The 23589-nt window shown below is 35.2% G+C and overlaps 1 protein-coding gene across 2 annotated transcripts in view; it reads left to right on the forward strand.

Moving 5' to 3' along the window:
- SEPTIN7 (septin 7) overlaps positions 1-23589 on the forward strand; it is a 292002-nt gene that overhangs the window by 265528 nt on the left and 2885 nt on the right. For both annotated transcript variants that reach the window (XM_070369525.1, XM_070369524.1), the window contains 6 exons: positions 3480-3597; positions 6633-6725; positions 8044-8140; positions 9387-9438; positions 14036-14161; positions 18592-18727. In XM_070369525.1, coding sequence (XP_070225626.1) covers positions 3480-3597; positions 6633-6725; positions 8044-8140; positions 9387-9438; positions 14036-14161; positions 18592-18727 — 622 coding nt within the window. The remainder of the gene's footprint in view (positions 1-3479; positions 3598-6632; positions 6726-8043; positions 8141-9386; positions 9439-14035; positions 14162-18591; positions 18728-23589) is intronic.

Raw genomic sequence — 23589 nt, forward strand, 5'->3', positions numbered from 1 at the left:
TAAAGGTTATATCTAAAGTTTAATTTTGTAAAAACTGTTTTAATATTCTTCAGCCCTGTCATTTTATGTTTGAGAAGTTGACTTCCCTGATTTCCTTGTCATGGCTATTTTCAAGTATCTTCCTCTTGGAAAGTTGAAATAATAAATGTTCTATAAATGTTGTTTTACTTTAAGTGTAAAATCTTGTTAACTTAGATTACAATTTAATATTTTATATTCAGTTCAGTTCAGTTGCTCAGTCGTGTCCAACTCTTTGTGATCCCATGAATTGCAGCACGCCAGGCCTCCCTGTCCATTACCAACTCCCGGAGTTTACTCAAACTCATGTCCATCGAGTCAGTGATGCCATCCAGCCATCTCATACTCTGTCGGCCCCTTCTCCTCCTGTCCCCAATCCCTCCCAGCATCAGAGTCTTTTCCAATGAGTCAACTCTTCGCATGAGGTGGCCAAAGTATTGGAGTTTCAGCTTTAGCATCAGTCCTTCCAATGAACACCCGGGACTGATCTCCTTTAGAATGGACTGGTTGGATCTCCTTGCAAGATTCATTAAAATTATAGATTAACTGAATTCTTTTCTGTTACCAGTTTAATGAGGTGGTAGTGGTAGTAATTTAACTTTGTCCTGCATATAATCTGGAAGGTAAACTCTAAAAATTTACAAAGGTGAGATTTAAAAAAAATATATATAGTGGAAATAATTAAGTTTATTTTATGTGCTCCATATTTCTCTCTTTAAATTTATTTATTTTTTGGCTCTGCTGGGTCTTCAGTGCTGTGTGTGGGCTTTCTCTAGTTGTGGTAAGCAGGGGCTACTCTAGTTGAGGTGCTTGGCCTTCTTATTGCAGTGCCTTCTCTTGCAGAGCATGGGCTCTAGGGTGTGCAGGCTTCGGTAGTTGCTGCACATGGGCTAAGTAGTTGTGGCACAGGGGCTTAGTTGCTGTACAGCATGTGGAGTCTTCCCAAACCAAGGATCAAACCCGTGTCCCCTGCATTGGCAGGCAGATTCTTAACCACTGAAACACCAGGGCAGTCCCAAATCCGAGATCAATTGACTGAGCCATGGCTTTTATATTTAGTGTTGTTATGTAATGATTGATGAAAAACAGGCAAAAACTTAAATATTTTCTCAAAATCAAAAGGTTTTTCAGTTACCACTAGTGAGATAAGGGTGCTGTTTATAGATAAATACGGTGTTATTCCAGCCACACACTCTTTCTGTAGTGTTCTCTGAATGCTAATATCAAAATTTAAAGGATTTAAGATGAGAATTAGAATTGAAGCTGTCTCATTTCTCCATATCTGCCTTCCTGCCTTCTTACCCTGTCTTTCTGCAAGTCAGCGGGTCACTACCACAAAGAAGTATAGTATTATTCATCAGTAAAAAAGGAGTATCTCATTAGTCTCTGCCGCTGCTGCTGCTAAGTCACTTCACTCATGTCCGACTCTGCTCAGCCCCATAGATGGCAGCCCACCAGGCTCCCCCGTCCCTGGGATTCTCCAGGGAAGAACACTGGAGTGGGTTGCCATTGCCTTCTCCCATTAGTCTCTGGACACACCGCCAATACACCCACCAATATATATATTAAATTATAGTATGCTAAGAGAACTCAAACAAGGGCTTTCTGTTTATTTTAAAATATTAGTCCATAAAATTTATAATGAAATTAGACCTTTATTCCATTTTCCTCATGTTTTATCAAAGCTAAGGAATACTGTATTTCTATGCAAAATACTGCTGTTATCTTCATTTATTTTGTTAAATACTAATTTTTAGTCTAGTGTATTCTGCATGTGAGGAATAGGTGATTTTCATTTACAGTTATTCAAAGATGTAAGGAAAATTACAGCAGCTTAGTTTTTTAGTCAGCACATATTTGAACACCTTCTCAAGTGTTGGCACTGTACTAGATATTACAGAAGAGATGAATGAGACAAAGGCTTTTGCTCTTAAGGATCTTCTAGTGAGAAGATGGGAAGAACAAATACACAAGTAGGTGGTTACTATATGACAGATTAAGTGTTGTGATCCTTGAGGCTTCTAGTTTTAGGTTGGAGAAGAATTCTCAGAGGAGCATAGTAAGCTAGGTCCTAAAGGACAAATAGGAATTAGGCAAGCCAGCTAGAACGGGGATGGGAAAGTATGGTGATTTCACGATATTGTGAGAAGTTCAAAAAGGCTGGCATATTGGAAGTCAAAAGTAGTAAAAATGCTAAGGGATGCTGAGAGATGAGGTCAGCTAAAGAGGTTATGTTTTCACAGGCTTCGTAGGCCACACTCACTTAAGGAATCTGGCTTTAATAAGGTTTTCAGTCTGGGAATGACTTGATCAGAATTGGATTTTAGAAACATCATACTGACTGCAGTGTGCATGGTTTTGAGGGAAACCAGACAGATTGTTGTCATTATCAAAGTTTGGTGGCCTGAACCAAAGTAATGGAAAGGAGATAAATATATAAATATTTTTATTTGTTCAGCAGGTTCTGGTGAATCTTTGGAATGGATAAATAGAGGAAGTTTATCCAGTCTGAGTCCTGGATTTCAGCTTTGAGTAACTGGGTGGATTGAAGTGTTACTTGCTGAGATAGAAAGTATAGAAGGGGAGGGGGTATTTGGGGGTTCAGATGAACTTATGATTTTGAGGTGCCAAAATGGAATGTCCGAGTAGTATTTCCATCAGGTGAACACAAGCCTGGAACATAAGAATGAGGTCTGGGCTAGGTATAAAGACTTGGGAGTTATTAAGCCATAAAGGATATTGAAGTTGTTGTAGTTAATGATAAGCTTATAGAATGTAGAGAAGAAAAGACCTAATAGAGAATTCTGAGGCATGTACCTTTTAAGGGACTAACTTACAAAGAGGATCCTGGAACTTACTTTAAGTAAACAGCTTGTGAGAGAGTAATGTCCGTGCTGCATAATGGGCAAATTAAAAATACCATTAAACACCACAGTGTTTCTGAGTTGGCTGCTGCTGACTAATTATATTAGCAGCCTGAAAGTATTTGGTGACCTTAAAAGTATGGCCAAGTGGAGGCAATAGTTAGAGTGTAATGAATAAAAGGGATGATGAAGAAGATGTTCTTTTGAGCCCCTTCACTGAGAAATGTACTGGGTAACAAGAAGTAAAAGAGGATTATAATTTTTCATTTAAAAACAAGACAGATTTCCCAAATTTGAGTGATAAGTAGAGTCTCTTGTAGGAAAGCTTATTAGGAGCCTTTCTGGATTTTCTGATTCTACTTTTGGGCCCACATACTGTGACCAGGGTATTAAAACACAGGAGTCAAATCTTCCTTAGGCATTCCAGTGCTTCTTGAAATCCTGTTCTTCCTGTTACTGGCCCAATATACATCTTTAGAGAGTGTTTCTGATGAGGAAATTAAGTAGTTCCAGTGTATGTAATTTTAGCATTGGAATGTGAAAAGTCTGTTCTCCCAAATTGGTCAATCCAGTCATATTAAATATTGTATATTTCAGACTTAAACCATTGGATATTGAGTTTATGAAGCGTTTGCATGAAAAAGTGAATATCATTCCACTTATTGCCAAAGCAGACACACTCACACCAGAGGAATGCCAACAGTTTAAGAAACAGGTAAGTAAAATGAGTTTGGAAATTCTTAGGATTCTAATACTATTCATGTAATTTGCAGTTTTGCATATTTTCATTATAATGTGTTACAGTGTGTTCCTCCTGCTACTTTACTGTGTGTGTGTGGTTGTTTACACTATATTAAAAATAACTGTTGAAAATAGTCTCCTGCTTTAGTTTTCTCCTAGGAGCCCATAAGTATTATCATGCCCTTCAGTGTGTGTGCTCAGTTGTTTAGTTGTATCCAACTCTTTGTGATCCCATGGACTATAGCCCACCAGGCTCCTCGGTCCATGGAATTTTCCAGGCAAGAATACTGGAGTGGGTTGCCATTTCCTGCTTCAGGGGATCTTCTGACCCAGGGATCGAATCTCTGTCTCTTGTGCCTCCTCTTTTGGCAGGTGGATTCTCTGCCACTGAGCCACCTGGGAAACCATAATGCCCTTATCCTTTGTCAATTTAAATAAGGCTATTTTAGATGTTTCTGTATAGCTTCCACCACCACCCGTCCCCACAGGCAGTCTCCCACATTGCAGGCGGATTCTTTACTAGCTGAGCCACAAGGGAAGCTCCATTTTAGATTTTCTGTATAGCTTGTGCCACTGCCTCTCCCCACACCCTTTATAGAAGTATTACTTTCCTAGACTGAATTTCTGGGGAGAGGATTACTTTTTAAAGGGTATAATTATTTTATTACCCTCCCCCCCCCCCCCCCATTTTGTCTTGGTGCTTTCTCAATAAAGCAGTCAAAATTCCTTTTATGACAGGTATGTTTGTTGCAGTGCCTTGCTAGCATTGTCATTATTTTTTTTTTAAACTTTTTTGGATTAAGATGATGCGTAATAATGTCTTTAACTTTCAGTTTTCCAGAAAAGCTGAACATTTTAAAGCAGGGGTTTAGTTTTCCCTCAGTGTTATGTTTTTGGTTTATTATATATTGTATCTTATGAAATGGTAGGATCAGTTTCTAGAACTACTTTCCTATTCTAGTAGCCTATTTTTAAATTTTAGGCCAGTGTTATGTCTTTTAAGAGCTTCCCTGGTAGCTCAGACAGTAAAGAATCTGCCTGCAGTGCAGGAAACCTGGGTTTGATCCCTGGGTCACGAAGATCTCCTTGACAAGGGAATGACTATCCACTCCAGTATTCTTGAGAATTCCATGGACAGAGGAGCCTGCAGGCTACAGTCCATGGGGTTGCAAAGACTTGGACACAACTGAGCATCTAGCACTATATGTCTTTTAAATTGAAGCTAAGTTGTATAATATTTTAAAATAGATTTTAGAGTTTATTATCTCTTACTGTCCTTCTAGTTTTTTGTAACAAAGTACTTTGGTTCTTCATCTTTTTCAGTATGAATTTTAGAATAACTTGAAAACTATTAGAAAAACAAAAACCTGTGGAAATTTGCTTTGAAATTGTGTTAAATCTGTATAAATTTTTAGAATGTTTTACTACATCATTTTTACTATATCTGATATTTCTACCAGGAAATTTTTTATTTTACATTTATTAGCTCCATTTTTATTTTGTAATTTGCTGTTTCTAAGTTCAGATACTAATCATATAGTATTAGTAATATTTCTCTTTTATCTTAATTTGGAATTGTACTAAAAATGAAGAAATAAAAAAGGTGAATAAGCAGTGATCTCTACTTCCAAATTGGTCACTTGCAATGGTTGTCAATTTACTTTTTCTTTATTTATTCTTTAAAAAAAAGCAGGGGGGCAGGGACAGGTAGTGTTTAACCAGAGGTGTTTATCCGACTCATGTAGAGAACTTTTTCAAAATGAGTTATTGGACCACAGCTCTACTAGTTGGTTTTGTAGGTTAAGATACAGCTTTGTATTTGTTATCGTGAAGAAGCTCACTTGGGCTATTTTAATATACAACCTCTGACTAAAAGCCATTGCTCTTAGAGCTAGCTACTAGTCTTTCTTTTTTCTTCTAGGCATGTATCAGGTTGGCCAAAAAGTGTGTTCAGAAAGCTTACCAAAAAACCTAAATGAACTTTTTGGCCAACATTAGGTTGGCACATAATCTGACACCTCATCATTTATTCTTAGGTTTTTTTTCTAACTAGATACATGACCCAGTTATAAAAGATACGTGGTCTTGTTTATTTCCACGGCAATTCTGTCTGCTTTGGTAGCCGTGTAGCACATTTTGTTTCAGGTCCCTTTACTGTGCTGGGGACCCTGGTAGTGAGTGTAACATTAAACCACCAGTACAGGCAGGGAGCTAGTTTTAGGTTTATTAGCCATCAGTTTGTTTGTTATAAGTTTGAATAGGGTAGGTAATTCAACACTATTTGGATGTCTGTATTCTTATTTGAATTTAGAGTGACTTTGGACAAAATAAATTAATTTGAGGTCACTTCTGATGTTACTAGTAAGTTGTCTTTCTTTTTTTCTGTATTCTCATTGATTATTATTATAAATTCATTAGCTTCTTAATTTCCAGGGCGTGTTTTCTCCCTGTGTGCTTGCCTGATCTTTTATCTGTTGCTCCTTGATGTGTGTGTATCCACACGTACATGCACGGATATTTTCTGATAAGTACATATTTTTTCCCCTAGAGCCAGTGTTATACTTAATTTTATTTACCTTTGCTCAATTCTGCTAAAAACTTTAGGTGAGTTTAAGCTCTGTTGATTCAGCTGAATAAAATAGTTGGTAAGAATTTGTCTAAAGGTATCTCAGGCATTATAAATAAATGACCCAAAACCACTAGAGTAGAAATCAACTAGTGAAGCTGTTTCTGGACTCTTACTTCATTTTTAGAACTCTTTGGGTATTGTAACCTTATAAGTTTAACATTCTGAAGCAATTGGATTTAGAGAATGGTACTTATATATAAACTTTATAGAAAAAAAACACCAGCATACTATTTTGGTTTTAAATTACATTTTGCATTGTTGAAAAACAGTAAAGGAACTGGAGCTAAAGACTCAGAAATTTAAGAAGAGTATAATAAAAATAAAGCTAATGTCTAAAATTATATGTGGTGCTCTTTTACTGACTTCCTCTTTCATCTTAGATAATGAAAGAAATCCAAGAACATAAAATTAAAATATATGAATTCCCAGAGACAGATGATGAAGAAGAAAATAAGCTTGTTAAAAAGATAAAGGTAGGTTCATTCCCATACATATACTAATATATTTTAGGGCCTTAGCAATACTATCTCGGAGAAGGCGATGGCACCCCACTCCAGTACTCTTGCCTAGAAAATCCCGTGGACAGAGGACCCTGGTGGGCTGCAGTCTGTGGGGTCGGACACGGCTGAGCGACTTCACTTTCACTTTTCACTTTCATGCATTGGAGAAGGAAATGGCAACCCACTCCAGGGTTCTTGCCTTGAGAATCCCAGGGACAGAGCAACCTGGTGGGCTGCCGTCTATGGGGTCACAAAGAGTCAGATACGACTGAAGCGACTTAGCAGCAGCAGCAGCAGCAGCAGCAGCAGCAGCAATACTGTCTATAATAGCTGCTGTAAAGACCAGAAATAGCAGTGTTCATAGCGACTTCCTGATGGTCCAGCGGTTAAGACTGTACTTCCACTGCAGGGGCCCCAACTTCAATCCTTGGTCAGGGAACTAAGAATCCCACATGCCATGTGGCATATACATATATAAATGTTTTTAAACAATTGATTTAACAAAATAAATGAGATTATTGACTGTTTAGTTCACCTTTATGATTAACTTTGTTGTTTGACTGTTATGTATAATAAAGTATTATATGGAATAGAGAGATAAGTAACAGTTCTTGTTTTCAGATGGTTTTCAATTAACTGATTTCGTATTTTATAATTTTCCCCTTAGAAACAAACAGGTAATGGGAATGAAAGGGGAAGCATAATGAGAAGACAAAGGATTTGCTCTTAAGCACTATTATGCTTATTCTTTAAGAGCCAAACATGTTTTATTTTGTTCTTTTATAAAAATCAATCAAAAATCTATTCTGACATAATTTTCTGTATTTTTAACTTATAGTGGTTTCCTGAGTACCCTGGATCTAAAAATGATATATTGATTAATAACATTGTCTGCTTCTAGAGCTATTAAGGTTGATTTATGATCAAGTAGGCAAACTAGCCACAAGTCTCATTATTTTCCTTCTAGCTGCCAATGTATTTTTTACCCTTTTAAAATTTTCCATTATGGAACACTTCTTTTTGGAATGATGCTTTAACAAATAATCTGATCAGTATATGCCTTAGTAGTATTAAATTTTAGTGAAAGTATAATTTTGTTTATTGTTTACATTGGTAACAATGCCATACAATGGCAATTTACTAATAGTAATTGAATGACCGATGAAAGTGAATGCAAAAACTGTTGGGGTAATAATGTTTTTTGCTTACCTGTTGAGTAATGTAACTTCTTTATTCTTGAATTTGTGAGGACTACAGAGATGTATTTGAATAAGAATACTTTGTTTTATAGGACCGTTTACCTCTTGCTGTGGTAGGTAGTAATACTATCATTGAAGTTAATGGAAAAAGGGTCAGAGGAAGGCAGTATCCTTGGGGTGTTGCAGAAGGTAAGGTTTTCTTCAGTGAATGGCTTTCTCTAAGATCTCACAAATGTTATAAAAATTTGTATTTTGTAAGTAGTATAATATGCATACTGCATTGATATAGTCTAGATTTTCAAAGATCTGAATTCAGTTTCGTTGAGTCTCATCTCCTTATTAAATACATTCTTTCATTTCTCAGACCTTATGTCCTGTTGTGTCAGGCAAGTATGTGTTAAATCTTAACATTGTAGTACTTTAGAAGCCACTTGTCAGTATTCATCCTCCCACCTCTGCCTCACCATTAAGCCTATTCCTGTTTTCTTGTTTGAAAACACACTTACAATGCAGGGGTTCTTTACCTGGGGCCCAAAAATTGCTCCAAGGGATCTAATAAACCTTCTGAAATTGAAAACAATTTTGGAGAAAAGGCCTGTCATTTTTATTTGAGTCTCAGTTGGGTCTAGAACCTTAAAGAATGAGAACAACTGTCAGAAGCCCAATTAAAACGTTTGCGTTTTGCTTTCTTCAGGGCAGAAGTCAACTTCTTGGCATCACATTTTTAGAGCAAGAAAGTTTGTTATTAAGAGATCCTCTATACTAATTTTTTAAAGGACTTTTAAACAGCAATATAATCTTAGTTATAGAGTCAATTCTTGGAAGCCTTCTTGGCATTAGACATGTTTCGCAAACTTTGTGTTCATTATACTGGTTTATACTAATATTTAATCTTCAGTGTTATAGTAACTTGGAATGAAGTTTGAGTCATGATTATAATTTGTTGATATTACTTTAAAAACATACATAATTTTTAGGATATTTTCCAAGTTAATGTTCTTACGAGTGACTTTCCCAACTAGAGATACTGTGCTCACTCTCAGCTTTTTTCATCACCATGTAACCTTCAGTTTCTGAGCTGAGACTTTAAAACTAGTATAGACCTTAGAAAACTGCACAGAGGAAATTGCTTTGTATCTTTAGTTTTAGGTTATCCCCCTTTTAGTGATACATTAAAAAAAAAAGAGGAACATTAAAGTTTCTTGGCTTAGGTTTTCATTTTGGTTAACTTGTGGTTTTTCTAAAGTGATTCCTCACCCACCCACCCTTGACCCCCAACATTAAGTACTATTTTATAGTGTTAAAGTCTTAATGAAACATTGACCTAAGGTATTTAATATTTTGTATATTCTCTCATTGTTAACACCTAGTTTCCTTTGAAAAGAATGGGTTTAGTGAAAGTAATACATATGGTCTGATTTTTTTTTTTTTGTAGTTGAAAATGGTGAACATTGTGATTTTACAATTCTAAGAAATATGTTGATAAGGTAAGTGTAAACAGTGATGAAAATAACACAGATTTTACTTTCCCTAAATAAAATTAGTCTCAGATTTAGTTTTTTGTCTTCTATAAATTTAGCTAATTTAAATTGGTATCTTCATTCTAGCACTGAAGCAAGCACTGCCTAGAGACAAATTTGGATTATTTTGCCCAGGTTTTAAACTCTAGAGGAAAAATACAAAATAGGCTGTGTGGCTAGGGATATATAGGAAAGTGGGTCTTTCAATCATTGTAGTTTGTGTTGCGGTTTAATACTGAAAGAAATATGAAAGTAGAAAGGAACAGGCTTTTGCTCCTCTTTAATGTGAAAAGCTTGTGGAAACTGGAAGAGAAGGCTTAAGTTTTAGGTCAGAAGCTGGACTTCAAATATTTAAAAGATACACAGCTTAGTAGCTGGTGAGTGGAGCATTTTTGTTACTGAAACACTGTGAAAAACTGATCTTCCTCCCAGGAGGGAAAAACATTAGTCCTAAATTGTACCTTGTACGTCTGATGAAAGAGAAGGAAATCATGTGAAAACAGGACATTGAGTTAATTCTGGTTAGAGGAACCAGGACCTGAATTAGAAAATTAACAGCAGAGAGGAAATTCTGAAGAAAAAGTTGAAAAGACCCAGAGACGGAACAAAAAGAGGATCAAAATGAACCTCATTGTTTTCATGGAGAGATAAATTCCTTCTTTATGCTATTTCATACCCTTTTGCTCTTTTTTCCCTCTCTCATCATGCTTGCTTCTCCAGACCCTCAATACATACTATTCTTTTCAGCCTCCAGTTTTAGATGTCCGTCTTAAGTTGATGTCTCTTCATTTTCATACTACTCTCCACTTTCCCAGTGTACAAGAATTTCTTTAGCTATGTAGAAGTAACAGGAATATTGATGATAATTGGAAATCATGGAACAGCAACAAGATCATTCTTAAAAGTGAGGGGGACAATTTGAGTCCAACTGCTACCTCAAGAGGAAAAGGCGATGGTACCCCACTCTAGTACTCTTGCCTGGAAAATCCTATGGACGGAGGAGCCTGGTAGGCTGCAGTCCATGGGGTCGCGAAGAGTCGGACACGACTGAGCGACTTCCCTTTTACTTTTCACTTTTCATGCGTTGGAGAAGGAAATGGCAACCCACTCCAGTGTTCTTGCCTTGAGAATCCCAGGGACGTGTGAGCCTGGTGGGCTGCCGTCTCTGGGGTTGCACAGAGTCGGACACAACTGAACCGACTTAGCAGCAGCAGCTACCTCAAGAAATATAAAAGAGATGGGAGTGAATTTTGAAATTGAGATTGCCATGTAATTGATTTTTCTCAAAAGAACTCATGACTAGATGCTCTGATAGAAAGTAGATGATGGTGTTAATTCAGCCGCAGCGGTTGCCAGGCCTCACCGTGGGAGAAGAGCAAATGCACATGAAAGGATCTTCATCTTCCTTGGTTTTGAGAAAACAGTGCTTCAGGTTCTACTACGATCTCTTTGCTTTCTCTTCCATTTTGAAAATGTGACTTCAGAAGAACTAATAATCTCTGATGATTTTATATATGTAAAAAATGTTTCATAAATATTAATTGCCAGTGCATTCCCTTTGATTTTATTATTTTCCTCAATTTTAAATCTATGCTACTTTCCTAGTGCTTGAAGCAATGATAATCTTTAACTTTGTCTTACGTGTTTTTTATATATGCAGTCAGTAATTCCCTATGTACCTAAAATACTATAGAAAGGAAGGCTAGTTACTAGCCAGACTTTGAACATTTGAAGGTATGCAGCCTCCTCTCTGATGAGTGGGACTCAGTAGTATACAAGCATTACAAGCAAATGGACCATTCCTACAGGAAAGCAACAAGACATCATACATGTGTGGAAATATTAAAAATTCTAAAATTATGTAATATTACATAATTTTTATATATGATATATATAAATAGATATATGCTATGATGATAACATTTACATTTATTAAAGAAATTCAGAGTAAGTATTAAGTAGTATATTTTCATGGAGCGGAACCAGATAGAGAAGGATTTATGAAAATAGTTACCTTAAGATGGATTAAGATAAATAGAGTCATCAGATGTTTAACTGTGGGATTGGGAGTTATCCTACTTAACATTTTTATCAAGTAGAATGAAGATATTGTCTTCCACTTCTTGAGGTAGATGGTTATGCAATTTTGCTTAATAAAAATTTCATTTATTTGTTAAATTTGTTTTAGCACACTTGTTTTTTCTTTCCTAAGGCATAAGTGTTCACTTAAACTTCTGCTAGATGTTTACTTTGCCTCTTAACATAATTTTTCATTTATAGTCTTTGAAACGTGTAAAACATCCTTGATAAATATACTTCGAAAATAAGTTTAGGAATATTTTACTTTATTGCTTTTCCTTCTAAGTTCAGAGGAGAGGTAAGGTATATGGTATGTAGCTCATGTCTTTATGATAAAGGTACCTAGTAGATATTTAATAAATACTTGAAGGAAATATCAATACCAATATTCCATATGTCTATGAGTTCCAATTAAGTGAAATCCTATAGGTTAAAGTCAGGAGTAGTGATTGCTTCTAAGAAAGACCCAAGTTCAAAGCTATGTCATTTTGCTAATTTAGAGAACTGACTGTTGCAGACAAAGCAAGGAAGACAATGGAAAAGAGGAAAACTTGATAAAAATAATTTCAGGATGTGGCAGTAGATAGTGCCAAAATCAAATAGAGAAGGAAAACAAAAGAAGAGAAGAGAATGGTATAGTATCAGCAATCAGGAAATGGAAAAGATAAATACATTCAAGAAACTGTGGAGAGAATACTGATTATTTTAAGTGTGGAAGAATGAGTTGATTTTTAAGAGTAAAATAAAATGTGTTTAATTAAGTGGAAATAGATACTTTTATAACCTGAAAAATACCAGAACCAAGTCATCATAAAAAAAGGTTATTTTAGTGAAAGGGAAAAATCTTTCATTATCTAAAGTGTTCAATGACATTAACAAAAATAGTTTAATAGCTAGTTAATAAGTCCACCTTATTTTATATATCTTGTATTTCAGCTACTAAGTACTTTATATCAGGTCCTTTAATGATTTTTTTAATGATGCATTGATGAGGTAATATATGATATTTAAAATTACAAAAAGATTGTTTTATACTGGCATGGTTATTTGTTTTTATTATTCTCTACTTAGAGAAATTGAAAACAGTTATGTGTCCTAGAAAATCAACAAGTTTATCACATCTCAGCTCCAAATAAGTTTTTTGCAGGGCCCATTATATGCTGTATGGCAAGAGTGCAAAAGGTGTTGGCACGTGTTTTGTAAAAGGGGATGTTTATAGTTGACAAGGTTATATGCTGTCACCTGTCACATATACTGGTACCATAGAAAAGACTGGCAGCCAAGGAGAAGGTTGTCTTGGGTTAGAGTGGCTTGACTTCGACTGCCAGGAGAGCTCCCAAAGCAGAATGGAAGAACTCTGAAGTAAGTTTGAGAGTCAGTGACAAATTCAGTCCCAATCATTGGATATGCTTGGAGTAAGAAACTGTCTGACTTGACAGAAGTAGAGAAGGATAGAGCTTTAGATAATTCCAGTGGCCATAGAAAGTGTATATTCATTAAGGGGCAGAGTATAAAGGACAATGAGACTTGTGGAAAACCCAGTCTTAGAAATAGGAGTAAACTATCAGAGAACTGCACAAAAATGTTCAGTAGAGGGTGAATTATAGTAATTGGCCATCACAAAAGGGAAAAGTAATAGTAAATGTTTCTTGGCTGTCAGGCAGAATAAAAACAGAATAACACCTTTATGTTTGTCTCTCATAAGGGAGTTTTGGTAAAGTGGTAGAGATGAAAGATAGGGGATTAGAAATGCAGGAATGGATGATGACAAAAAGGAAGATAGAATGATACAGAGTACTGCCACACCGTGTATATCCAAGAATACTGCATTGGTAAAGGATACAATAGAGCAGCTCACAGGAGTCTTTTAGCATCTTGAAACACTAGGGAATGGTAAAATTGTCTCATGTATAGGTATCTCCTATATATTGATTTTATGTATCATAGATAATGTCTGCTATGAGCAGACATTCATTAACCAAAATACCACATTTACCAGACAATTGGAATAAACAGAAATTTATTCAAAATTAAAATTTCCCAGTTTGAATCCAACTTGATATGTAATCTATGTATTCCTATATATTAACCTGAATAAAAACTCAAATATTAGTAATATTAAGGAAATATTAAGGAAAGCAATTTCTTTTAGGTTTCTGAACTTCAGTAGGAACTAATCTACCTTTCCTTCTCTAGTAAAATAAAATATATACTGTAAAGGTAAATACTCTTCTCTAGCATTGTCATTGTTTAGTAAATGTTTTGAGAGAATTTATGGCTTCTAAACTTTAATTTGGAACTTAAATGTCCATTAATGTCAAGTTAGCTCATTGTATCTTGCTTCCCCTTACATGTAAGTGAAGACAGATAAATGCTGTCTTCCTTGAAAAGTTTCATCTGAATTTTTTGTTTGCTAAAATTTTGAATTTACACCAAAGCTTTTTTAATAGAAGCAAATTATTTATGTGTCTTTTATTTATGACAGAACACATATGCAGGACTTGAAAGATGTCACTAATAATGTACACTATGAGAACTACCGGAGCAGAAAACTGGCAGCTGTGACTTATAATGGAGTTGATAATAACAAGAATAAAGGGCAACTTACTAAGTAAGTATATATCAATTCCTGCCATGAATGGCATTATTTATTTAGTAAAAAATCATATTATTTCGTTGCCATCAAATTCCTCTTGGCTACTCAATAGAAAATTGGAATAGTGTTCTTTATGGGCTTCCTAGTTGCTCAGATGATAAAGAATCTGCCTGCAATGCAGGAGTCCCAGGTTTGATCCCTGTGTTGGGAAGGTCCCCTGGAGAAGGGAATGGCTACCCACTCCAGTATTCTTGTCTGGAGAATTCCACAGAGGAGCCTGGTGAGCTACAGTCCATGGGTCACAAGGAGTCGGATATAACCGAGTGACTAACACTTTTACTTTTTCATACATTATTTTTTTTTAGACATAATGCTATTGCACATCTAATAAAGTATAGTATAAACATAACTTACATGCCCTGGGAAGCCAAAAAACTTGTGTGATTCACTCTATTTCTGTATTTGTTTTGCTTTATTGAGATGGTTAAGTTGTGGTTACCTTTTTCCCATATGTTAATTTTATTTTTGTTTTCTATAGCCTTCTCCATCTGTATCAATAACTGAATTCATAGAAATGGCTGAAAATACAGGTTTCCAAAGGGTAATCCTCATAACTCCTTTGGTACATGACAAAGTTTTCATTGATCTAAAGATACATAAAGACAGTTTTCTGAAATCCCCTCCCCTTTTTTTTTAAATTACATCTTTTATTCATGTGTCCTTTCATGAAAATATGATGATGGTATTGTTTTATTTATGTTTAGTTTTAACACTCTCACTTGGCAAAATAAAATGTTAGTAACTATTGTTTCCCAAAATGTTTGGAAACTTTTGTTGCTCTTTGAAATCCTTAATTTAACTGAAATTCTGTTGGATAATGCTGTATGAAAATTGCTACATGTTTATATACATAGTGACCTGCCAAACCACCAAACTAAGAAGCAAAAGTATGTAAATGTACTTGCTTAATGAGTTCTTCAGGAAAGACCACATATAATTTAAATGAAATTTGGTTCTTTTCGTTTGCTCAAAATGTAATACATTTGAGCATTTATACATTTATACAACCAAAATGTAGGTTGTATAACACAACCACAGTAGGGTCTTAGGTCAGCCTTAAATGTGGTCCTTGCTGTGATTCTGTTATTGGTCACATGAAAAGGGTAAGTCATTTATCAGGATCTCCTTGAAAAGATCCCTAAAAGAAGCTAAGTTGCATCTTTGAGGATTTAATATGATGTTCAGGTTATGTTGGCCTGTTTTTTTAAAAATCTTTTACCGGGTCTTTTTATTTTTTTGATTGAGTTACATTGAATTTCTCTAACAAGTTTAAGTTTATAAGCTTTAGCTGGTTTATGTGTGTCAACAAGCATTTTCATTAAAAAGTGGGCAGTCAATGAAATAATTTAAATGGTTTTTCTAGCTATCTAATAAAGTTTCATTTGAAAAAAGTGATGACAAAAAGTTATCCTTTTTCCTGTTTTCTGCATTATAAACACATTTTTGTATTACGGTTTTCTAAATAGCACTTTAATAAAGATGACTAGATTGAGATGCTAATTAATTTAACAATTAGATTTACAAAATCATTTTGACTGGTAAGAGTCTTCAAAAAATTAATTTTTTATATGTGTGACTATTTTCTTATAACACTGAAATATCACTCTTAGTTAGAGGCAAGTATTTTTACAAGGTTGAAAGACAAAGTACAAAGTACCTCAAGTGTGAAATATTGAACATCTTTTTAAAAGTATGCATATGTAAATAGGTTTAGAAATTTGAGCAGACTGTCAGAAGATAGTTGCATAGCATATTTACTTTGATAATGATTTGGTATAGGGATTAGTAACAGAATTTGGAAAAGAAATTAACTATCTTCAACAAATTTGGCCATAAACTTTTGTTTTAGGAACATGAAAGTGAAAGTTGCTCAGTTGTGACCGACTCTTTGCGACCCCACAGACTATAGTCCATGGAATTCTCCAGGCCACAGTCCTGGAGTGGGTAGGATCCTTTCCCTTTCCCTTCTCCAAGGGATCATCCCAACCCGGGGATTGAACCCAGGTCTCCTGCATTGCAGGTGGATTCTTTACCAGCTGAGCCCCTTAATTGTAAAATCTGTGGATTTGCTTTTAATTGCTGTTTTTATTGTGGTTTACTGTAAGTGCGTTTTGTTGATGTTTAGTCACTTAAGTTATGTCCCACTTCTGTGACCACATGGACTGTAGCCCTCCAGGCTCTTCTGTCCATGAGATTTCCCAGGCAAGAATACTGGAGAGGGTTACCTTTTTCTTCTCCATTTATGTGTGCTAATAAGTCTCTGTATTTTTTGTTCTTTTAGATATGGCACACTTGAAGACATTTCATTTGTTTTTCCAAAGACATAAGCAGTTTTAGTATGTAAAGATTTTTAATATTTAAAAACAAATTTTAAAACATCAAAGCTCTACAGTCTTCTGTTTTCCTCCAAGAGTTATTTAAATGATAATTTAGGTGACAGTGTTCCACTCTTAGTAAGGTGGTAGGTAGCCTTTTCATGTGCAAAGTATACTACAAATTCTTTACATTTATATGGATTGGCTTATTCCTCCCAAGGATGAAATTAAAGAGTATTATATAGATAGGTTATTATTAGTGAGAATATATATTTAACTTTAAAATCACAATTCCATCTGAATTTTAATTTTTTAAAATTTTAGTGTTTACTTATAATTTATTTAATGTTTACAATATATTTTCAAGTTGCAACAGTGTTGTTGGGTAGTCTTAAGTTGCTTAACATATTCAGTTATTTAAGATGGCCAATTCAAAAATCATTTTTATGAGTATTTTTTTCCTAGAGCCTAAAAGTGTTTTGGAGAATGGCAGAAGTGAGTTTTATAGAAATCAAACAAAAGCTTTGAACCCTATTACTAGAAAAAATGCTTGTATGAACACACAACACACACACACACGTTTGTTGTATGATTTCAGGACATTCATTGACACTCTGCCCAAGAGATCTGAGGCACCTATATTAAAAATACCTGCCATAAATATATCAGCTTTTAGTGAAATAATGATATTTACACTTTAAAATTTGTTCCAGTTTACCTGGCTTTTTGAATGTTGATTCTCCTAAGTTAATGTTTGGTTTATTTTCGTTTTCAGAACTTCTGATTAATTGTTTAATTATTAAAACATACTGCAGGTTTGTTATTTTGATGAAATATCCTTTAGTTAAGTAACATTTTGTTCTAACTTACACTAATTGCAAAAACAAATCCTCTTGGTCACAATGGTACATCACATTTTTGTCTTTCCTTTTTGCTAAGAAAAATCAGTAAGGCAGTGTTCTTTCTGTCCTGTTGTTCATTTAATACATTCCATCTTGGTCTCTTGTTCTCCTCCTTGATAGGGAAGAATAGTGCTATGATGGTCAGAAATATTCAGCCTCATAAGGAGAGAAGTCACCATAATCAGAGTGTGTCAAATCAAGATTAAAGTGACTAGCCTTGAAGTTATAGATGAAATACAAAGCCTGATTTTGTTTTTAAGCCACAATTTAACTTTTTTAACCACTTTATTCATTTAGGTTTGCAATTAAATGGTCAAAGTTTGTTTTTTTGGAAGCGCAATATATGTGTTTTATCAACAAAGTCAGAAAAGGAAGGGCCTGCCTCTTTTAAGCTGTCCCAGTGTATTGGAATAGGTTTTTAGAGATCCTGAAGGCTACAGAGCCCACTTTTCTCTCTTCTCTGGGACTGTAGTAGGTTGCTGCTACTTTGCCATTCTCTTTTCTCTAAAAGTATACTAGCTTTCACATAAAGCATATTTGTAGTATTTTTCAACATAAAATTTTGGAAAACATTGTGCAGAGATTTGAGTCTGTGGACTTTAATAGAGTGAACTACTTTTTAATGTCTGTTTTCTGGCATTTCAGAAATGTCAGGATATCATTTGCTTCTGATGCTCTCTTTTTCTGCCTCCCTTCCTCCTCCTCCATTAACTCAATACCATTTTTTCATATTAAAATTTTGTTTAAAAATTAATTTTCTTCTAGTTTTTCTTTTTGAGAATGTATTTAGGAAATGTGTCTTTTCCATTTTCCTTATACAGTCTGTTTTATGTGTTTTCTTTAGATTTGATATGCATTAGGTTTGGGGAGACTTCAGGTTATGAAACTTCATGGAAGGAAGTTCTAGATTGTAAATATTTATTCATTTTAAAAGTTTCTGAAGAATTTTTTCATATGTTCATACATAAAACTTCAAATCTGTGTTCTATGTTATTTAAGGTGGTGTCAGAATAATTAAAAGCTTCTTTTGAAGCTTGTTTTCAAAAAACAGAAAGCAGAGAATTTAGTAATGGCATACAGCAGCTCATTTGTTTTCATCACTTTCAGAGTTTTATATTACACTTTTCATTTTTAGACATTTAATGATTATCTTTAATGTTCATAATAGGAGCCCTCTTGCACAAATGGAAGAAGAAAGAAGGGAACATGTAGCTAAAATGAAGAAGATGGAGATGGAGATGGAACAGGTGTTTGAGATGAAGGTCAAAGAAAAAGTTCAAAAACTGAAGGACTCTGAAGCTGAGGTAATTAACCATATATTTTCACCTTTGACAGAATACTCCTTTTCAAAATAATGTCTTGAATAAAATTGATAGATAATGTAACCGCCCTATAGATTTTTTCACATGTAATATGCAAATTTAATGTGTCTCTGTGTGTTCAGTCGAACTCTTTGCAACCCCATGGATTGTAACCTGCCAGGCTCCTCTGTCCATGGGGTTTCCCAGACGAGAATGTTGGACTGAGTTGCCATTTCCTCCTCCAAGGGAGCTTCCCAACCTAGGGATTGAACCCACATCTCCTTGTCTCCTGCATTGGCAGGCAGAGTCTTACATCTGAGCCACCTGGGAAGTCAGTCAGTTTAGTCACTCAGTCCTGTCCGACTCATTGCGACCTCATGAACCACAGTACGCCAGGCCTCCCTGTCCCTCACCAACTCCCGGAATTTACCCAAACTCATGTCCATTGAGTCAGTGATGCCATCCAACCATCTCATCTTATGTCGTCTCCTTCTCCTCCTGCCCTCAATCTTTCCCAGCATCAGGGTCTTTTCAAATGAGTCAGCTCTTCGCATCAGGTGGCCACAGTATTGGAGTTTCAGCTTCAACATGAGTCCTACCAATGAACACCCAGGACTAATCTCCTTTAGGATGGACTGGCTGGATCTCCTTGCAGTCCAAGGGACTCTCAAGAGTCTTCTCCAACACCACAGTTCAAAAGCATCAATTCTTCGGCACATAGCTTTCTTTATGTCCAACTCTCACATCCATACATGACCACTGGAAAAACCATAGCCTTGAATAGATAGACATTTGTTGATAAAGTAATGTCTCTGCTTTTTAATATGCTGTCTAGGTTGATCATAACTTTGCTTCCAAGCAGTAAGCATCTTTTAATTTCCTGGTTGCAGTCACCATCTGCAGTGATTTTGGAGCCCAGAAAAATAAAGTTAGCCACTGTTTCCACTGTTTGCCCATCTGTTTGCCATGAAGTGATGGGACCGGATGCCATGATCTTCGTTTTCTGAATGTTGAGCTTTAAGCCAACTTTTTCACTCTCCACTTTCACCTTCATCAAGAGGCTTCTTAGTTCCTCTTCACTTTCTGCCATAAGGGTGGGGTCATCTGTATATCTGAGATTATTGAGATTTCTCCCAGCAATCTTGATTCCAGCTTGTGCTTCTTCCAGCCCAGCATTTCTCATGATGTACTCTGCATAGAAGTTAAATAAGCAGGGTGAAAATATACAGCCTTGACGAACTCCTTTTCCTATTTGGAACCGGTCTGTTGTTCCATGTCCAGTTCTAACTGTTACTTCCTGACCTGCATATAGATTTCTACAAGAGGCAGGTCAGGTGATCTGGTATTCCCATCTCTTTCAGAATTTTCCACAGTTTATTATGAGCCACACAGTCAAAGGCTTTGGCATAGTCAATAAAGCAGAAATAGATGTTTTTTTGGAACTCTCTTGCTTTTTCGATGATCCAGCAGATGCTGGCAATTTGATCTCTGGTTCCTCTGCCTTTTCTAAAACCAGCTTGAACATCTGGAAGTTCATGGTTCACGTATTGCTAAAGCCTGGCTTGGAGAGTTTTAAGCATCACCTTACTGGCATGTGATTTACAATAATATATATTTTAATAATCTGTTTAGATACAAGTATACTTGGTAGGAAGACATAGTAGAATGCCTAAAGTAAATTTTATTAGCTATAGTTTAAAAATTATGAGAAATGAAATTTTAAGCCTTTCCATGTAGTCGATATAAGAAAGTAACAGAGTTTTGGGTAGATACAAAAATAAAAACTAATTTTAGGATAGTAATAATTGACCAGACTTACTTGCATTTGAATGGAGAAAGAAAGAACCTTAATTAAACTATGGGCATGCTGTGATAAATTACAGACAAAAAAAATGAAGGAATGTGATTTTTGTAGATGAGTTGGGCCTTATGTAACCCTAGTGTCAGTGTAATTCAGTTGCAAAAATCAGGTAGGGTAGTGACAAAGCATTCCATCAAGCTGTTCTGCTACCTTAGAATCCCTCTACGTGTTGAAGCATATGTTTAGTTTCTATTAATCAAAAAGATCATGAAGACATATCCATCTGTAAGTGATAATAAATAAAAGATGGAGGAAAAAGAACACTTAACACAAGAATCTATAAAGTATATTTGGCTTGATGTCCAAGAACAGTAGAAGAAACTATAGGTAAACACAAATCAACAATTTCAGTATGATGTTTTCTTAGCATAGATTTATTATCATTGTGCTGAAAATTACTTTTAAATATGTAGGATGACATTAATATGAAATACTTTAAAAATTTTTTTAATTGGAGGATAGCTGCTTTACAGTATTGTGTTTCTGCCATTCGTCAACATGAATCAGTCATACAATATGAAATATTTTAAAAATTACTTTTAATGACAAAATTCAGTGGTTAAATGTGGATCCACTAATATAATAATACTGGTATTTAAACATATTAAGAAGAGACTCAGGTTAGTTTGTTACATCCTTACAGTTGGTCTCTTTGCTTTTGTAATTAATTACTGCATAAAATACATAAGCTTTCTTTGACTAAATATATGTTTGCTAAGTCACTTCAGTCGTGTCCAACTTCGTGCGACCCCATAGACAGCAGCCCACCAGGCTCCCCTGTCCCTGGGATTCTCCAGGCAAGAACACTGGAGTGGGTTGCCATTTCCTTCTCCAATGCATGAAAGTGAAAAGTGAAAGTGAAGTCGCTCAGTCGTGTCCGACCCTCAGCGACCCCATGGACTGCAGCCTTCCAGGCTCCTCCGTCCGTGGGATTTTCCAGGCAAGAGTACTGGAGTGGGGTGCCATTGCCTTCTCCAAAATATATGTTTAGTCATACTCTAATGGTATGACAAAATTACTCTAATCCATTGAGTAGACAGAATGCAGAGTATTCAATAGTTTTGAGGAAGTGTTCTATTCCACATTAGATTTCTCAAATTACTGAGCTTTTCATGTAATCTCTTATCACAAAAAAGTTACTTACTATTGTTGCATTTATAATATGTGTTTAATTGAGTGGGGATACAGAATAGCTTCTCCAGGTTTAAGATTGCCAACTCTGCAGAACTAGTATCCTGGGCACCTGTTATTAAGATGACATTTAGGAGATTAAGTTTTTTTTATTAATTAGGTTTTTATTAAATCTATCCATTTGAGTCTCTACCTCTTCACCAATTAATAAGTAATCTGGAGAATCCCTTTCAGAAGGTAAATAAAAACAGGAATAATCAAGAGTCTGCAGTATCTCCACACTTAGGTTTCAATGAAAATCTAAAAGGAGTTGAATTTACATTTGAAATAGACATATTTTAGGGTCTCCTCCTAAGAGTAAATGTCATAAGCAATTATGATACTGTAGTTATAGAACCTTTGAGAGTTTTAATGATTACTGTGAATGGTGAAAAGAGTTTTGTAACACTTAATTACTCTTTGAAGAATAGTCTTCATTAGCATTGAAAGAAACTGTAAAGCCATGTGGGCCAAGTTTCCCCTAATTCTGTAAGCCATATGAAATCTATTTAACCTTGTATAATATGTTTTCTCAAGTGCTAGATATATTTGGGGCATAGCTGCTAATATCCTGCAGCACAGTGTATTAGACACAGTACTAAGCATCTTTCGTAGATTATGTTATTTAGTCCACACCACAGCCCTACAAGGTGGATATTATTATCTCATTTCCATTTTTTATATGAGAGAAAAGATAAATTAACTTGGTCAGTGCTGCATATCTGTAAGTCATTATTTGAATGCACTTAACTGTGCTCTCAATCCTAGACAAGTCCACAATCATGTAGCCACAATTTCGAATCTTTAAAAGCTTTGAAAACTGCAAAGCCAGAAACAGAACTAACAGTTTTATCCCCACTTGATGTGAATATTTATATACCTTGCTGCAAAAATAAAAAATGTGTTTTTATAGATGCTACCTTAGACAGCCCAGGTGTTGTTTTGTAAATATAGTAAATAGACCTTTCTAAGTAGAATTGGCTTTCGGAAATCTGAAAAATCCTGAACTGTGTAATACATCTAACCCTAAGAATTTCTAGAAAGTGAAGGATTTGTGACCTGCACTTTTAACCTACAGCAGTTAACACAAAAGAAAATGTATATGTGATAGAAAGGTCCAGATAAAGAATGATGAGCACTTGTAACCCTACGGCCCAGTTTAAAATATAAGGCATCATCAGTTCATTTGAGGCAGCTCTGTTTCTCTCCCCTATTGTATCCTCTCTCTCTTTCTCAGAAGTAACTATGCTGGATTGTGTGTATATAATTCCTTTGCACTTTCTCTTAATAATTAAAGGCATTTCCCTATGTTCCTATTTTCTGACATTTTTTTAGTAATGTGTTTGCTATCATCAGGAAGATGTTACTTCAAATTTGATTCATATTTGCTTAAATATATCTTAGATGGTTTTGTTTTGTAGGAATTGCATGAAATATTTGGAATAGAAATGAATATGAAGTCACTTTTTTGGGTTTATGAAGTAACGAAGAAAACAGATTGTATGCAAAATTATAATCCAAATTCAAGATGTTAACTCATTGATGTAATACAGTCTTTAACAGAACATAATTCCTGGACATCTGAAAGTTTTAAATAAATAGTTGTTATTTGATGTAGTTAGATAGTTAGATTTATTTATTTTATGCTGTGATTGTTTTCCACAGAAATGTATTGACTAGTACCTAAATGGACTATGTAATGAACCACTAGATAAGCTCTTTGTTTCTTCAGTTACTTTGCATGTGTGTTTTTTATCTTTCAGCCAGCATTCTTTGCAGCATTAATTCTCAATATAGGAAGAACCATCTGTTTCAGAATCATGGGGGCTTGTTG

This window comes from Bos mutus, chromosome 4 (assembly GCF_027580195.1).
Source record: "Bos mutus isolate GX-2022 chromosome 4, NWIPB_WYAK_1.1, whole genome shotgun sequence".
Taxonomy (NCBI): domain Eukaryota; kingdom Metazoa; phylum Chordata; class Mammalia; order Artiodactyla; family Bovidae; genus Bos; species Bos mutus.